Source organism: Electrophorus electricus, chromosome 8, assembly GCF_013358815.1.
Source record: "Electrophorus electricus isolate fEleEle1 chromosome 8, fEleEle1.pri, whole genome shotgun sequence".
Taxonomy (NCBI): Eukaryota; Metazoa; Chordata; class Actinopteri; order Gymnotiformes; family Gymnotidae; genus Electrophorus; species Electrophorus electricus.
Window position 1 is genome coordinate 6,403,927 of NC_049542.1, and position 17,500 is coordinate 6,421,426.

The 17,500-nt window shown below is 42.3% G+C and overlaps 1 protein-coding gene across 5 annotated transcripts in view; it reads left to right on the forward strand.

Annotated features, from left to right (window-relative positions):
* snx14 (sorting nexin 14) overlaps positions 1-17,465 on the forward strand; it is a 25,351-nt gene extending 7,886 nt beyond the window's left edge. Inside the window, exons 13-30 of one of the 5 annotated variants that reach the window (XM_035528929.1) lie at positions 1-95; positions 729-884; positions 1,200-1,324; positions 4,160-4,218; positions 4,682-4,705; positions 7,991-8,123; positions 12,605-12,821; positions 13,126-13,209; positions 13,424-13,524; positions 13,816-13,927; positions 14,181-14,221; positions 14,442-14,549; positions 14,988-15,111; positions 15,900-16,064; positions 16,590-16,685; positions 16,908-16,999; positions 17,119-17,200; positions 17,332-17,465. The exon at positions 1-95 is cut by the window's left edge and continues 20 nt beyond it. In XM_035528929.1, the coding sequence (XP_035384822.1) occupies positions 1-95; positions 729-884; positions 1,200-1,324; positions 4,160-4,218; positions 4,682-4,705; positions 7,991-8,123; positions 12,605-12,821; positions 13,126-13,209; positions 13,424-13,524; positions 13,816-13,927; positions 14,181-14,221; positions 14,442-14,549; positions 14,988-15,111; positions 15,900-16,064; positions 16,590-16,685; positions 16,908-16,999; positions 17,119-17,199 (1,813 nt within the window). In that variant the 3' untranslated portion in view covers position 17,200; positions 17,332-17,465. The remainder of the gene's footprint in view (positions 96-728; positions 885-1,199; positions 1,325-4,159; positions 4,219-4,681; positions 4,706-7,990; positions 8,124-12,604; positions 12,822-13,125; positions 13,210-13,423; positions 13,525-13,815; positions 13,928-14,180; positions 14,222-14,441; positions 14,550-14,987; positions 15,112-15,899; positions 16,065-16,589; positions 16,686-16,907; positions 17,000-17,118; positions 17,201-17,331) is intronic. The other 4 variants (XM_035528930.1, XM_035528931.1, XM_035528932.1 and 1 more) reach the window with 4 other exon arrangements.
* The last annotated feature ends 35 nt before the right edge of the window (positions 17,466-17,500 follow it).

The following is a 17,500-nucleotide window of genomic DNA, read 5'->3' on the forward strand; positions in this document are numbered from 1 at the left end:
GACGATTCGTAAGCAGCAGGATCTGTTATTCCACTTCATGAGTTTCCTGAAACAGGAGGGAGCCGTCCACGTTTTGCAATTCTGCCTCACTGTGGGTGAGGGCCCGTGTGTGTGTCTGTTTATGTATAGGACTAAGTAAGGTCCTGTGCCATATCCTGTGTGTAATAACACATAACATTGAGCTCTAAGTGTGTGTTTATCTGTATAATGACGTGCATGTGTAAGGCCCTAATCTTTGTGTCTGTTGATGTGCCGAGGTCTATAATTACACAGTACACTGGACAATGAGGTTGGTGTGTTTAAGTGTATCTGAATATGAACGAATGATTATGCAGGCTTCTCAAAAGCTTCACACCCTTAAGATTATATATGCTACTGTGAATGCCAGCATGATCCTCTGCAGTTCTTTTGTGTTAATTAAAACCTTTTGATGGGCTTACTCAGTATCCTGTGCACTGAACTCCATTGTATGCCTATATTTAGTGCCACCAACTGTAGATTCCTCTACAGATGTTTATTAGTGCAGTAAGATCAAAGTGATAAAAAGCAAGTACATTTTTACTAGCCTTCATTCTTCATTTTGCTTACCTCTGTTAAGCATTTGCGGTCCTGTATGTGCTTGCTTATGCATGTGTGTCTTGTACAAGATGGGTTTCCTTGTTAGAGGTTGATGATGGAGGTTAAATATTTGTTGTTTTTGTATTTTCTGTTTCTCTGTGTTTGTGTAGAGGAGTTCAATGATAAGATCCTGCACCCAGAACTCAGCGATTCTGAGATGCAGCACCTCCACAGGGAGGTGCAGAAGCTTTATGAGACGTATTGCCTGGAGGAGAGCATCGACAAGATCAGCTTCGACCCTTTCATCATCGAGGAAATCCACAACAGTGAGTGCACATTTATTTATCTTGGAGTGCAACAACTGTAGCCCTCAGAGTGAAACCACCTTCAAACTTTCCTAGGTTGTTTTCATTTTCCCAAAGCACTGTTTTTGTTCTGACTCCTTCACTCTGTCATTCAGATGGTCCTTCTACATTCCATCATTCATTCAGTTAATCAGGTGCTCATTCCCCACACTCAGACTGAGCTGACCTCTCATTCTCTGTCTTCCTGTGACCTCCTTTTTTTTTTTTCCTCCCCATCCTTCTCCCTCCCTCTGTCTCCCTATGTCTCCCTTTGTCTCCCTCTGTCTCATCATGTAGTTGCACAGGGGCCATATACCGGCGTGGTGAAGCTGCAGACCATGCCTTGTCTCTTTGAGGCATATGAGCATGTCCTCTCTCTGTTAGAGAACGTCTTCACCCCACTCTTCTGCCACAGTGATGAGGTAATCCACAGCATGTTCAGACATTATCCGCTGAAGCAACTCCACCTGACAGGGACAAAGCCCCTCTGTTGTCTGTACAAACAGTGACCCGGCCACACCGAGACCAATGTGAGCTTCAGCCTTGTCTTCCCCCACAATGTGCACTTAGATGACAAAGAGGAGGTTAAATGCAAAACTGCATTTAGATAAGAGGACTGTACATTCAAATAACTTGGAGGAGCTGTATTATTTGAGACTGGTCTCAAGGAAATGTATTAATTGTCCCAGTCTTGTCATACATTTCTTTTCCCGAGACCAGCCAAAACCAAGCGTTATCTGATCCACAGACAGGAAAAGATGTTGCTTAGCTCTGTAACGTTGAGCAGTAAGGAGGCGGATGCATGTGTGGAGAGGAGCGAGATTTATTATGGGCAAATCCAAAATCAGAGTCGCTTAGGCAGTACAGGGTCATAGAGCCGACGTGGAGAGCACGAAGATACGTGACTAAACAAAACAAACACACGAAGGCAAATGGGGAAGCAGGCTATAACTAAGGATGGGAAGCACGAAGGCTAAGATAAACACAAAGGCACGGAATACAAAGAAACAACCCTAACGATATACATTCACAATTTCAAACAGTCAAACATTCAAACAATGAACGGCGGCAGCGGATGTGGAAGCGGGAGCAGAAACAGATCCCACAACAGAAATGGACCGAGGACGAAAAAGGTGCCGGGAGGGAGGCCGAGGAGAAACAACAAAAGACAACAAACGACGAGGTACGACTGGAGGCACAAAAGGATGAAGAAAACAAAAACTCAAAATATACCAGGCCAGGGACAAAGGAATAGGAACAAAATCAGACACAGGCACCAGAACGGACATACGGACGGGCACAGGGACCGGAATGGGCACAGAAATGGGCACAGGGACAGACAACACAACAGGAGCAAAAACAAAACCAGGCAACAGAGAAGGCAAAAACAACGGGACCAGGACAGGCAGCGTCTCTCACGCCAGGAACAGGAGCATACTGGGTGGCTTGCGGGATAGCCACAGACACTGGTGGGGTGACCCTGGAGGAACAGACAAGGTACTTGGCAGTTCTCAAGGCGCATATGAACTACGGAGAGCTCATATTTGTGCTTGAGCACCCACCGAGTGACTTTACACAGGTTATCTGTGCTTTCACTTCACCTACTCACATCTTGCACTGCAGGCCACTTCCCCCTGCAGCGTTGGTCAAGACGGACAGACTCTTGGCGCTTACCTGGGATCTCGTCGTCATCAAAATAAACGTGATCCTGCTTTTTCCGGAAACGACGAGATGCCCGTGTACCCGTAGGGCCAGGGGATTTGCTGTCTCTGGTTTGGTGGCGCTGAGATGTAACAAACTCAGACTGCGTAGAAACAGCCGGAGTTTCATCTCCGCGAAACCACCTTCCAGAGTCTCGCTCTCTTGCTGCGTCCTTGTTGGGCTTTTTATTCTGTAACGTTGAGCATGAGAATATATGACTTAACAAAACAAACACACACACAAAGGCAAACGGGGAAGCAGGCTATAACTAAGGCTAGGAAACACGAAGGATAAGATACACACAAAGGCACGGAATACAAAGAAACAACCATTCACAAATTCAAACAGTCAAACATTCAAACAATGAACAGCCCTGACCAAGGCACACATGAACTAGAAACAAGGGGACAAAACGAAACTGGAACGGAACCAAACACATGACAGGGAAAACACAGAACATGGAAGGGACTGATCATGGCTGTAACTACCATTTGGAATACAAAGGACATTCCCTAAGTAGTAAATATTTTATACTTTGTATTTTATTACATTTCTGGCATTATTTAAAAACCTATATGTGGCAAACCCAGTTACATGATTAGAAATGGAGACAAAACAAATGGAAAACAAAACAAGCATTCTCAGCAGGGACACTGCAATGGCCTGCCTTCTTCTCGACATAGGCTGAGTCACCAGTCTAACTTTCTCTTGTAGTCAGTCCAGTTCCCTGGCACTGTTTGAAGGTCCCAGCCTCAGTCTTCAGATGATTTTCCATGGAGTAATTTCCTCTACAGTGTCCAGCCCCAATAGAGGGATCTGTAAGGGATCTGATTTCACAGTCTTAGGCTGCCTAAGGAATCCTGTCACATGAAATCAACAGCAGAGTCTAAATTATTCCATATTTCAACATTTTTGGCATATTAATCACACATTAAACTTCACTTTGAAGTTCCCCCATAAAAATGCCACTGTACCTCAAACAAGACTGATCTCAGAATATGGGGAATGTGTGTACCATGTTCTCTCACAAGCTACGAATTTCTGGTTTTCTGTGTCATGCTGAGGATTCTAATTAAACAGTAAAGGTCTGGTTTCTCTTCACAAAAAATAAGCCTATCAAGTTTTCTGTGTCATGTTTTAATGACAGATATTGTCATAAAATTTATTTAAAAGTTTATTTTCAGTAAACATTGTGGGTTATAGTGAGTTACTATAAAAGCCTTCTGGATACAGCAAACATTTGCTTGTTTGTTTGTTTATGCCACAGTGTGCAGGCATCTTGCATCTATATATCACCTACCTATCAAACAGAAGCCTAAAGAAATCCACCCCCAACAAAAATAAAGTTGCATTTGAATGATTTGGATTTATGGTCTTAAACTCCTATATCCTTTCTGGTCTGATCTGATATGGATTTGGTCTCGCCTAAGAAGGACCCACATACAACTTTACAACAGTGAAGCAGTTCAACAAACTGAAAATGTCTAGAAAATCTGAAGTATCTGAGCATGAATGAGTTCCTGTGTTACACATCCTCTCCTCTTCCTCCTCTGCAGTACTTCTCCTACCTGCTGTGTGGCGCTGAATATCCTGCCAGGATTGCTAAACTAAACAGGTATGATTCCTCCTCTCATTGCTGTGTTGTGGGTGTCTGTTTGTACGTGTGTGAGTGTGTGTGAGTGTGTGTGAGTGTGTGTGAGTGTGTGTGTTATTTCACACTGAAATAACACCGCTTTCTCAATTTACATTTACCTGGTTTCATCTGTGAACATAGTAGGGCAGACTACTAAGTAGCTGTATTATTGCTCAAAATGTAGTCTTAGTTTAGTTAGTGTTTTGGAGTCTATACAAAACTCAACACTGCAGGGTGACGTCCCAAAGGGGCATTAACAGCGAGCAGCACAAGGTTTATTTGTGCTGCTTGTCACAGTGGCATATGAAGTCTTGCACAGGAGCGAGAGGGGGGGGGGGAGACTGTGTACGTGTGTATGCGTCTGTGCATGCATGTGTGCATGTGCGTGCGTGCGCCGTGTGCACATCTCTGTCTGAGAGTAATCTCATTGTACCTGTTATCCTAGGAATTTGAGTATGGATGATATAAGGTAAGTTTAACCGCATGCTTATTGGCCAGTGTGACGTGTGCCTTTGACCCCTTGCCAGTGCATGCCTGCCAAACTAGCCTTAAATGCAGTCCAGTGTGCCCATACGCCACGAGCAAACACAACTTCAGCAGAAGTTCCTTGAAAATGCTCCTTTCTGTCAGAGGCCTGGAAAATGTATTGGACGCATCCCTCGCACCTCTTGATTCAACTGTCTGCTGGGATGAGTAAGAGTGGTAACAACTGCCAAAATGATTTCTCGGAGCACTGTAATAGTCCGTCTCCCAGGGATTCTTTATTGACCTAAGCCAGAACTTTTTAACTTGTCTGTGGATGACAGTTTCTGCAGTATCTGCAGACTGTAACTAGACTCATTATCTAAACTCTAAATAGATATAGCGCAAGTATAATGTTTCTGTAACGACAGCTTAGGGTGTGGTGTGATGAACCCTCACCTACTAAGGATATCCAGGACAGCCCACAGACTTCCACCCTCTGGCACATTTTGTTCCAACTTCCGTTTTGGATATCTGGATCTTAGGACCCATTACTGCTGAAAACTGTCAACAAATGCCTGCACTGTACTAGAATGGGAACTGAACTCTGTGTGGGTTTTGATGGGCGGGGTTGGCTAGTACTGGTAGGACCTTTTTTTTTCTTTTTCTTTTCTTTTTTTTTTGCATGTTATGCAATATTGTGTTCTGTTGTTTATTTTCACATCTGTCAACAGATTTTAGTCTAAATAGGTCATGAGTCAGGTCAGGTCATGTATAGTTGATTGTATGATCTTTAAGATGCTAGTTCACTGGTGACTGGGGCACAGAATCCACTGGACCATTTCAAGATCTTGTTTAATTGTATTCAGAGCTGTCTGCATGGGAGTCTTTTTGTGCCTGTGTAAGAGCAGCTTTAAGTGGAGTGGAAAAAAGGCAGGAAGGCCTAAGCGTCTTACAGGCAAATAAAAAAATGAGCCTCTAGTGACACCATAGACATGAACCAAAGTGTTTCAAGTTTGGTTTATTTATCACATACACAGTAAAACTCGCAGTGAAATGGTTTGAGTGCTCTGTCCAAACTGAGGAAAAAAAACGGGTGTGTAGGGAAATATATATCTATATATATACAAAATATATTAACAATGTATGTACAATATGTGTATATGTTTATATACACAATGTACAATGTATATATGGATATGTATAAATGTATGTACACAATGTACAGTTCCAGCATACAATTGAATATTTACAGTTACATGGTGGTGGTGGTCCCCACAGTTTATCAGTTTCCCTGATTCAGGGCCTGAATGGCCTTTGGGAAGAAGCTCCTCTTCAGTGTCTGTCTTGGTCTTCAGGGAGCAAAAGCGCTTCCCTGACCTCAACAGAGAGAAGAGCCTATTATTGGGATGGGTGGGGTCCTTCACAATCCTCCTGGCCATGGTCTGGCACCGCTTGTAATAGATGCTCTGCAGGTCAGGAAGTTCCATATGAGTGATGCGCTCTGCTGAACGCACCACCCTTTGGAGTGCTTGTCTGTCCTGCTTGGGCCAGCTTTACTAAGCATTTTGCACAGAAGCAGTCAGCTGATTTATCAGAGCTGCAGCGAAGACGAGGTGAACCCTGAGCCATGTTTTAGTGCCTCCCACTTCATGAACATGCAATTTAAGGAGTGGTGCTATTGATTAGGGGGGAGATTTGTGCAAATTAACAACCCGCAGAGATTCACTGATGTGAACTGGTTGGAAAAGTTCTACATGTTTTTTTTGGGGGGTTTTTTTTCTCCGCCAAAGAGTAGGAGTTAAGCAATTACAAGAACACAAAGAGGTTGTGAGCAGAGAGAGGCTATTTCGCAAGAGAATTACTCTCTTTCACTTGCTAGAAAATTAGGTAATAAAATTGTAATAACTACCAACTTGCATTATAAAAGATGACGCCAAAAGTCCGTTCTGGCTGTTCGCCAGAGGGCGATGATGTGCTGAGAAGCACACTGTGGGATGTTATGTACAGTTTCCATTAGCACAATGACAAGACTTTGGCGTCCAAGGTGGATTTCTACACAATAGCTTGGTTCCTTAAGTAATCACACCTATCGTTGGAAATCATTCCCTCTTTCCCGCTGGTCAAAGTCGGTTCTAGGTGGGTCCTATATTGTTGGCTCTGCTATATATTTGAGCCAGTTTGTGAAAGATATCACATAAGTGGTAGGTCATGATAAATTAACTTAAGTCACCTGTGACCGATAAGTTTTAGCCCGCACTGAACGTCTTGAATGCTTCTTAATAAATCTGGCCCTTTCTGTCTTCAGAACACCTCCTTTAATTTTGGTATGTACTGTAAGCAAGTTGGTCACTGGAGCTGACAGAACCATTGTAATTTATTGGACAGTTTATTGTAAAAGTCCCTATTCATGGCCAGGAAGCACTTAGTGGTGCCCTGGACTGACTTGTGTGCCTCTCGCGCATGGTGGACGTATGTTAAATGTCGTCCCCCTACCTCCCCCCTTCCCCGACGTCCTCCCTGTAGCTCAGACTCCACTCCCCCAGGGATGGCTAACATTAATGACCACAAGTCTGTGTCCGTCCACAAGCAACCCCTACCCACATCAGGTTCCCCATCGATCAAATCCATCCTAAAAAGGCGACCCAGAAATGTAAAGTCCCTCCCTACCTCACTGAAGTGAGTCAGGCTGCCTGCGTTTTGCCATGGCTATTCATGCGGCTCCTGAAAACTGATCTCAGACCTGTTAACCTTTTTCTCTTACAGTGTTTAGTCAAAACTTGTACTTATTAATGAATAGAAGCTAGAGGACAACCATCATTTCATTGACATAACATCTGGCTCACTACTAAAGATGAGGGTTTTTGAGAAGAGAAACTGTTCTGAGATCAGCATGTGGGGCCATGCGGTCTTCCCGGGGGATATGTGTGCTCTGCCCCAACAAGCCAGCATGCTTCTATTTGAATGCCTTGGATTCTGTTTGTCTGCTTTTGCCTTTTGTCTCTCTTTTTTTTTTTTTGCACAAGTTTGGTTGTAAACATTTGCATGCGAAATTATTGTTCATGTGATGCTACCCTGCTAAAAACCCTTACGCAGTGTGTTATAACTATATTAAAGGCACTTCTATAAAACACCATTAGTTTACATTTTCAGTACTTTATAATCAGCCTTTCTCATGACATATTTCTGTTATTTCAACCTCTGTTTGATGACTTGTGGTGCACATATTTCAAGGGAAATGTGACAGGGACTTTTTCTGTAATAATAAAGCATGTGTTTTGTGCATGTGCAGGATGGCACCTAAGCGGGGGGATTCGTTTGGGATCGGCCGCATTGGCAGTAAACTGAAGGGAGTTTTTAAGAGCACCACCATGGAAGGAGCCATGGTACCCAATTATGCCATGGTCGAGGGTGAAGAGGACCAGGTGACACACACACACACACACACACACACACACACACACACACACACACACACACACACACACACACACTAGTTTTTAATACCTTGTCAGAAAGTGCGAAACGTACACTGAAAGGCCCCACTTTATTAGAGACCCCTGCCTTTTCATGATTGGAGTGTCACTGTATGGGAACTAGACACGTCACCTCGGAGTACAGCTTTTTTGTGGATCAGTTTCAGTGTGAATCCACATTAGAATGGGAAAATCGAATAATCCGAGTGACTTCAAATGTGGCATGATCTTCAGTGCTAGACTAGTTGTGGCTCGCATTTCCAAAACTGCCAACCTTGTGTGGTTTTCTCATGCACTGATGTTGAGTATACTGAGAATGGTGTGATCGAGGAGAAACAGCTGGGTGAAAGGCAATGGTATGGGTGTAAAACACTTGTAGACAAGAGGGGTCAGAGGAGGATGTCCACTGATCTGACGAACAGATGGTACACAGTCAAGCAAACTGCAGCCAAATCCCATGCTGGTGCTCCAAGTAACGTGTCTGAATGTGCTGTTCCTTAGCACAGGTGGGCTATAACGGCAGATAACCTGTTCAAGTGCCTTTGATGTCTAAGGAAAACATAGGCGAAACTCCAATGGGCAAAAGAGTGTAAAAATTGGATCTGTAAAAACATCGTCTGGTCAGAGGAATCCATATTTTGGTTGCACCATGCTGGTGGGTCAGAATTTGGTGCAAGCAGCAAACGCTTCCTGTCAGGTGTCAACAATTCAGGGTGGTGGAGGTGAAGTAATTGTGTGAGGAATGTTTTCTTTGCACACCCTGGGTCCTCTGATACCTGTGGATGGACGTTTGGACACTAGAGCTTACCTAAACATTGTGGCCAACCAGGTTTATCCCTTCATGGCCGCTGTTTACTCTATAGTTCCAGGAAAATGACAGGTATTTTTCCTTGATTCCCTGGGCTTCACAATCCTCAGATCTTAATCCAGTAGAGCATCTATTTATATATACTCTAAAAATATATAAACTCTGTCCTTTATTTTGATGTACTATTTCAGATGGTAGTATGCAGTTTTTGATGCATCCTATTGCGCTGTTGCACCGTCATCCCCTAAATGTTGTCACTGGTTGCTGACTTGTTGGTCCACCATACTATGCCACAAACAGCGGTATATAAAAAAAACCTTATGTGAAGCCACAATAATATTACCAAAATGTATACAATGATGGCTCAAGGGTCTATTCAAATAACATGGCATCAAAGTATACATTACAATCAGCAATAAGCAAAAGAGAGACATGAAGCATAATTTGCTCCATGTGACATAATTCATTATTGGTGAAGCACATAGCAGAATGCAGCAGATTTTCCAGTTTCAAACCCTGCAATGATTTTCAAGCCAGGCCAACCAAGGTTTTTCTCTGTCTGAGCTACCGATAGACCTTTTAGCAGGTATGTCTGATAAAAAGGCATGCCAGGGCTATTATAAACATGGAGACAAGGTGTTTCTGGGATTGAAATCACCAGAAATGATTGTGGAGCAAAAATAAAAATAGGCCCAAGGTCAGGCTCATAGGAAATGTAATCAGGGCCCTAGGAACTGTAATCACAAGCCCTGAGAACTTGGGCACCATGTATGTCTCAGATTTGAACCAAACCGCTCTCATTCGAAACAGCACAAACCAGCACAAATGCAGCCAGTTTGGTTTGATTAAAATCTGACAAATATGGGGTGGCTGCTTCATATGCGTTCATATTTGTAGCTGAATGAATTTCAGCTAGTTCTAGTTCACAGTCATGGTGGTGTCCAAGAAAAATGACAGAAGATGATTTGAGATGAAAGTTTTACAGAAAAACCAAGCCAAGCAAGCCACAACTATATTTATTCTGCTATTTGCTAGAATAAGTCAGTAAGGCAGTTATTGGGAGTGATTCTTGTAGTGTAAGGGCTTCTACATTACAGGCATTCTCCACTCATTCTCCATCTGTACATCTAAGCCTAGATGAGTTTTAAAAAACTCACTGAGATTCAGTGATGTGTTTGCATTTTTGGTTGTACGTTAGCGTTTTTTGATGCCTTGCAGCCACTCCAAGTAAAATATGTTTCAGGTAGTAGTTTGAAAATGGGTTCTAATAATGTGGAACTGCAATCAAAACAAATCTTCCACTCACACCAGTGCCACATAAGTGACATTTAGTATTCATTTATAAGGGCATGTCAGAGTTGTTGAGGTAAATCTTAAAGGTTTGGCTCTACATACTTGAATTGAATTCATGGGCTGGACTGAGAAAAGTTCTGAGTGGGAAAAACCCCCCCACACTGGCTCCTTTGTGAAGTAAACTGGGTGTTATTAGGCTTGGTATTAGGTATGATGCAGCTTTATTCAGCAAGTTTTAGTAAATCTTTCCCATGACAACTTTTTGTAGGGAATGTGTAATTTTCACCGGTGAACATGCACTAAATGATCACTTTACTAGGTAGATCCACTCTATGGCTATACTTATATTTTTCAGCTGGTTCTATGTACTCACAGCCTGTTGGGTACAGCTCTAGAGTAAGTGTACCTAAAAGAGTTGACTCTCAGTGTATACAGTGGCAAGAAAAAGTATGTGAATTCCTTGCATTTATGTGTAACGGCAATTTAAAATATGGTCTTCTTTTCATCTAAGTTACAGTAAAGAACAAACACAATCTGTTCAAGTAATAACCCCCCAAAATTATATGTTGTTCTTGAATTGAATTTATATCCGACATCCACAGAGTAGGTTTCATAAAGTGCATGAACCTCCAGGCTTAATGGCTTCGACAGAAGATATCTGCCTTCAATTGTTATTTATGGTAGTTAGGTTTTTAGGGGATCTATTCATATATTTAGCAAGCAAAAAGGGAGTGTATTTATTGTGATGTTTGTTTGTCATCTGTGGTATAAAAACCTGAAGACATTGCCTCCCTTTGGAGCCTTGGTTCCTCCCAAGCTTTGTTCATGAGACACTGGACAGGGTCAGAGTCCACGGTAGGATTCATGATGACCCCTGCTCTCCAGAAAAAAAAAAAAAAAACCATTGCTGCATGCCTCAAATTCTCCAAAGAGCTCCAAAACACTACAGGGAAAATGTTTTGTAGAGTGGTGACACTGAGGTTGAATTGTTCAGGAAGAACACAGAACTATGGGAACTGCATGCAAACATGAAAACCTGATCCTAACAGTAAAGTATAGTGTAGTTATAATTTGTGGCTGCGGTGTTGCCTGGGGGCCTGGACTGCAGGCCATCATCAAAGATGGAAACATGAATGTCCAGAGTCATCAGGAACGGGTCCAGGGTGGCTGTCCACCAGCTGGAGTTCATTTAGAAGTCTGGGCATGCAGCAGGACAAATGCTCTAAACACTGAAGTAAATCTTCTACAAATGACCTCTGGAGAGGTGATCCCTCCAGACAAGCGAAAAATTATTATTATTATTATGCCAAAACTCTTTTGTGAGAATAAGATGACACTTTATTGATCCTTAAGGAAATTGCAAATTAAATTTCTCATGAACACATCTGCTCCAAAGCTTCCAAAAGCCGTTGCTTGAGTTGTTGGTGCCATAGGTGGTTCTACCAATGCACAGTAAAGACATGAAAGATTATAATAGTTTTATAATGTGTATTATTAGCTGTAGTACTTTTTATTTGTCTATACGCGTGACTTAGAAGAACAATAAACTAGTTTATTTGATACTTTTTTTTGCCACTGTAACACTTTTAATGATGATAGGAAATGATAGAAAAACATGGAAATTGTGACACTGTCATGGGAAAATATTTTTTTGCCCTTTTTTGTCACACCCTTACCCCAGACACCTTGGATGACAGGTTACAGTATTTTAGATACTGCAAGCTAAATGATGTGAACCATTCGCATGTGTTTTGGGGTTGCAGGGTTCTTGCACACTATTGGATGGTGATGCATAGAAATGTAGAAGCTATGTCTGTAAATTATATTCATTTCTCATGTGATGTACATAAGTAATATGTTATTCACATAATGTAATAGCAAGAATCGGAAGCTGATTGTCATGCTCCTATATCAGCAAAAAAAAGAAAGAGAAAAAAAGACAAAGGTTGAAGCCTTCCACTCTTATTGGATGGATATAATAGATGAAATGTATGTAACAAGAAAATGGTCTTCCTCCCATAACATGCAAAAAGAAGTATTTAGATTTGAATGATGTTGATTATTATATTAAATCCAAGTTTTGATTTTTGTTGAACTGATGAATGTGTGAAGGTGTATTTGTATAAATGTAAGCCTCCCTTCTGTTGTATGTTCTGTTAAAGGAAGACAATAACTGGAAAATACTTGAAAAGGTTTGATGAAAAGTATGTTTTATTGTATACTTAAACCTCAAAAAATGTACTGACTGTGATGGTGTATTGTTTTGAAATTGAGGTTCTTTTTGAATTATAGCATGAATTATGGGGGGTGGGGGAACGTGTGTGACTAGATTTTGTGTGTGGGTGTGAATGAGGTTGAGGAGGGCACCGTGGTGGTGGAGGATGATGCCCCCGCCCCAGCAGAAGTGGTCTCTACCCCGGGGGTGCAACGGAACCTGTCTGCTTGGACCATCTCTATCCCGTATATAGACTTTTATGAAGATGAAGCCAAGAAGGAGCGGGTGCCCGTCTTCTGCATTGACGTGGAACGTCACGACCGTCAGCCTGGTAAGGCGCGTGATTCCCCCCCTGGTGCCTGTCCACCTGCCCGCCATCTCTGACGCGCTCCACACACAATGTGGCCTGTATCAGGACGTTGGCACATTCATTCATTTCTTTCAGTTCATCAGAGCTGATAAGTTGGTTGATGAGTTAATTAAGTAAATGAGGTACTGATGTATACAGTGCGTATTGTGGTGGAACAGAGCCTGTCTGCTTTCAGATTTTCCACACACCAAGCCATCAAGGTCTAGCTCCATTGGCTATTATGTGGAAAGAGTTTCGGAAATTCGTTTGTTTCCCTTCTTTCCAGTGGGTCATGAGGCAGAAAAGTGGTCTGTTTACAGGAGATACCTTGAATTTTATGTCCTTGAGTCCAAACTCACTGAGTTCCATGGTAAGGAAGACATCTATCTATCTATCTATCTATCTATCTATCTATCTATCTATCTATCTATCTATCTATCTGTCTATCTGTCTATCTGTCTATCTGTCTATCTGTCTATCTGTCTATCTGTCTATCTCTCTCTCTCTCTCACACTCTTGTTTGGTAGATGTTTAACACAGTCAGGTTCTTTCCTCTACAGTTCATATCCTTCTCTCTTTTATAGGTTCATTCCAGGATGCACAGCTTCCTTCCAAAAGAATTATAGGACCAAAAAACTTTGAGTTCTTAACCTCTAAGAGAGGTGAATTTGAGGGATACCTACAGGTAGCTGCTTCCCATTTGATGATTTGCTTTGAATGTCTTCTGAGCCCCTTAGTTGTACATGCTGATTGTTGACAAGAAGTTGAAGGGGACACACTGCATATATTTTGACTGCAACATACTTGTTGTAAAATCACAAATTCCTTCTCTTGTTATATTGTTTCTGAGTTGTGTGCATGCATGTAATCATCTGTTTGCTAAAGAGATGTAGCGGTTTATTGACGTCATATGTTTTTGTGCGTGCGTGTTTGTGCATGCATGCATGTGTGTGCGTATGTGTGGTTGTGTTTGCAGAACTTGTTGGGGCGCCCTGAGCTGAGTAACAGTCAGCTTCTGGCTGACTTCCTTTCTCCTCACAGCATGGAGACACAGTTTCTTGAAAAGATGTTGCCTGATGTTAATTTGGGTAAGGAAAAACTACATTTCCAATCACCCATGACCACCAAATGGCCACCAAACAAGCCCTGTTAAGCCTGCAGTCCTTCAGTTTTATTTGTGCCTGTTGTTTTTGCTCACGGGCTCACCTGTGTTCCTGCAGCACCGATAGCATTGTTTATTATGAGCTGGGCCCCTGTCATTAAAATGCACCTGTATGGTTTTTGTATATGCTGTGTTACATTTGCCAAAATTCATGCCTTCTCTGTGTTTATGTTCTTTAGGAAGGATTTTCAAATCAGTACCAGGGAAACTTATGAAGGAGGTAAATGTTAAGATATACAAATGCATGTTAACACTGTGGATTGAGACAAGTAGCATCCACCATGAGAGAACATTTTTTCCAAATAGCAAACATTAAAGCGCATCAGCTGTAGGGTTGTCTCCAAAGATTAGTGGTGTCTGTGTGTGTCTGTGTGTGTCTGTGTGTGTCTGTGTGTGTCTGTGTGTGTCTGTGTGTGTCTGTCTGTCTTGTGCTTATATAGAAAGGGCAGAATCTTGAGCCGTTTCTGCAGTCCTTCTTCATCTCATGCGACTCTCCCAAGCCCAGGCCGAGTCGTCCTGAAGTCACCATCCCCAGCCCCACAGCCAAGGTACGTACCCTACAACACTGACTACTCTCTCCCACATCCTCAATACAATTATTTAGAGCAGCATAGTTCAGTCCAGTCCTTGGGGACCAATAGACGGTACATGTTTAAGGTGTGCCCAGCTCCCAGCCCATCTGAACCAAGCAGGAGTTAAGGGCTCTCAGTACCTGGTAGAGCTGTGCTGGGAGGTTAAAAAATGTGGACTGTATGGCAGTAACTGAGGATTGGGTTGGGAAGGACTACTCTAAAGAACAGTAAGGTATATACAACCATTCCCATGAAACACTGTGGTTGAGGATTGGCTGGTTCTGTTTGGTGATGTCATTTTAACATTCTGTTTTGAAGTTGTTGTTTTTTTCCAGTAGTAAAGCTGCTAAAAGCTAAAACCCCACTGATTCCACAGTTTTTCCCTGGAACCTGTTTGTGTTTCTGACCCTTTAGCTATACAATGACCTTTACAAAAACAATGCCGACCAGCCAGACAGCACAAACAGGAAGTACAAACAGAACTTCTTCATGGAGGTCATGGAGATGGAGGGGGTTTATGACTACATGATGTATGTTGGTAAGTACCAGTGTCGAGGAGTCCAGACCTCAGCCCTGTTCAAAGACTGTACAGTTCATGCAAAGCCCCTTTGAAATTTGATCATTTTCAAATTTATGCTAGCATATCTATAGGCTCTTTTCCACTGCAGGGCCAAACAATTTTGAGTGCAGCCTGTAAACACTCCTATCACATTTCCACACAAACACAATTTGGCACGGAACGCTTACGCACTTGCTGACCAAGCTTTCTCAGGATGGTTAGCTAACCATGCTCAGAGCCGCAAAACCATTCGCATGAGATGGCTTAATGACATAGGGATTCTTTGATTGGTTCTACAAGGGAAAAGGGACTTTTAATCTCATGGCTTTGGGAGTCTGAGACTAAGAATGGACCCTCTATCAAACAGTTTGCAATTCCTGAAGAGCATGATTGAAGTGCATCAGGCATCCCAGTATTCCTGCTGGAATCCGCACCGAAACCTTATCATAGAAAGGATGATGTAACTTTTTTGTTGTTGATGTATGGAGAAGTTTGTTAAACCCACCATCTTTTAGTTACAGTTCCTGTCCATCTTGAGTACATTCAAAATAACCCTAGTATGTATTCTTCTGTTCTACTTTCACTCCTACTTCTACTTCTGTTGTAATACACAGCATTTCTGATTGGGTTTCACCAGGGTAGAGCAGCCCAAGTGGTTCAATGCACACAATTCAAGCACCTGGGTGACTGACTGTGTGTGTTTGCGCGCGTGTGTGTGTGTGTTTCTGTGTGTGTGTGCATGGCTATGTGTTGGGTCCTTGTGTCAGGTCGTGTGGTTTTCCGCATACCTGACTGGGTGCACCACATGATGTGTGGGGGCCGTATACTGTTTAAGAGGACCCTGGAGGCATACATGGAACACTACCTTCAGTCCAAACTGGACAAGATCCTGCAAGAGCACCGCCTCATCTCCCTCATCACCCTACTCAGAGGTGTGTTGGGGTGTGTCTGCAGGGGAGTGTGTGTACTTCTTAGGCATAACCCTGTATCTACCAATGTATACTGCCTGATCAACAGACAGAATTATTCTTAAGAATATGCTATATATGTTATTGGATGAACTGTTCTGCTGGTGTTTTTTTTTTTTACCCTTGCTAACTCTTTCTCTTATTTGCATTATCATTGCCAAGTCCTTAAGTTAAAAAGTTGTGCTAACAGATAAGTCCTTCAGTTATGGAAATTTGCTAACCAGCAAGGCCAATTTAAACCAATACTGACAACACTGGGCTCTTTCAGCCCACTGTGGTGATGTGCTGGGTGGAAGTGGTGCTCTGCTGGACCCTGAAAATGTCTGGTCTACAACAGGAGAGAGAGGATCATGTGTAATTTATTGAGGCTGAGGTTGGCTGTAGCAGTCAGTAGGAGTTGGTTGGGGCATTTATTGTTTAGAAAGACCTTTAATTGTTTTTCATTCCATGTGGCTGTAATGTCTTAAAGTTGTCAAACCCCTTTTCCAGATGCCGTGTTCTGTGAGACAAATGAAGAACGCTCACCAGAGGACAAGCGGAGGAGAGCCAAGCAAACCTTTCAAGAGATGATGGGCTACCTACCAGGTTTGCACTGACACACTAGAATAATGTCAATGACTCATGGTTTTGTATCCTGTACAGGAAAAGTTGGTGTCAGGCCATTGTCTTATATGCACAATTAATGTTGCATATGCTAGTAATGATGTGGCTGTCCTAATTTATCAAACACATCCCCCAACAGCCTCATTTTCACTTATGACTTGACTCAGTGCACCAGTGTCACTAATGTAACTGATTTGGTGTTAGATATGGTAGTAAAGTGCATGGGAGAGGAGAACCAATATGAGGGCGTCCAGCTGCTCTTCAGCGGGATACAGCAACCCCTGCTCAACAAACAGGTACTGGGAATGATGTGGAGTTGCTAATACTTACTCATCACTTACTGCACAATGCATCATGCTCAACATATTCTACATTACTACCCGCTCTTCTCTTTTTCTCTCTGTCTGCATTTTAGATGACTTATGTGCTTCTGGACATTGCTATTCAGGAGCTGTTTCCAGAGCTCAGGATGGTAGACCTCACACCAACTCACTGAGGTCAGTACATGTTTGTTGTGCAGTGTGGCTATATACAGAAGGGCAAAGACATGACTGTGAAATGATGATTTGACACATTTGGGGTCTTTTTTTTTTTTTTTTTTTTGCTATTGTTGTCTCTTTTCACACAGAAAGAGGGCCTATGGCTAGACATACAGAATAAACAGACACCTACAAATTTGAAATCTACAGAGACCTTGATTGATTTTGCAATGTTTATTGCACTACTGAAATACAAAAATAAATATATTTATTAATAGTTTTAGAAGTGGGGAATTCTTATTTTTTCTTTTATAGACT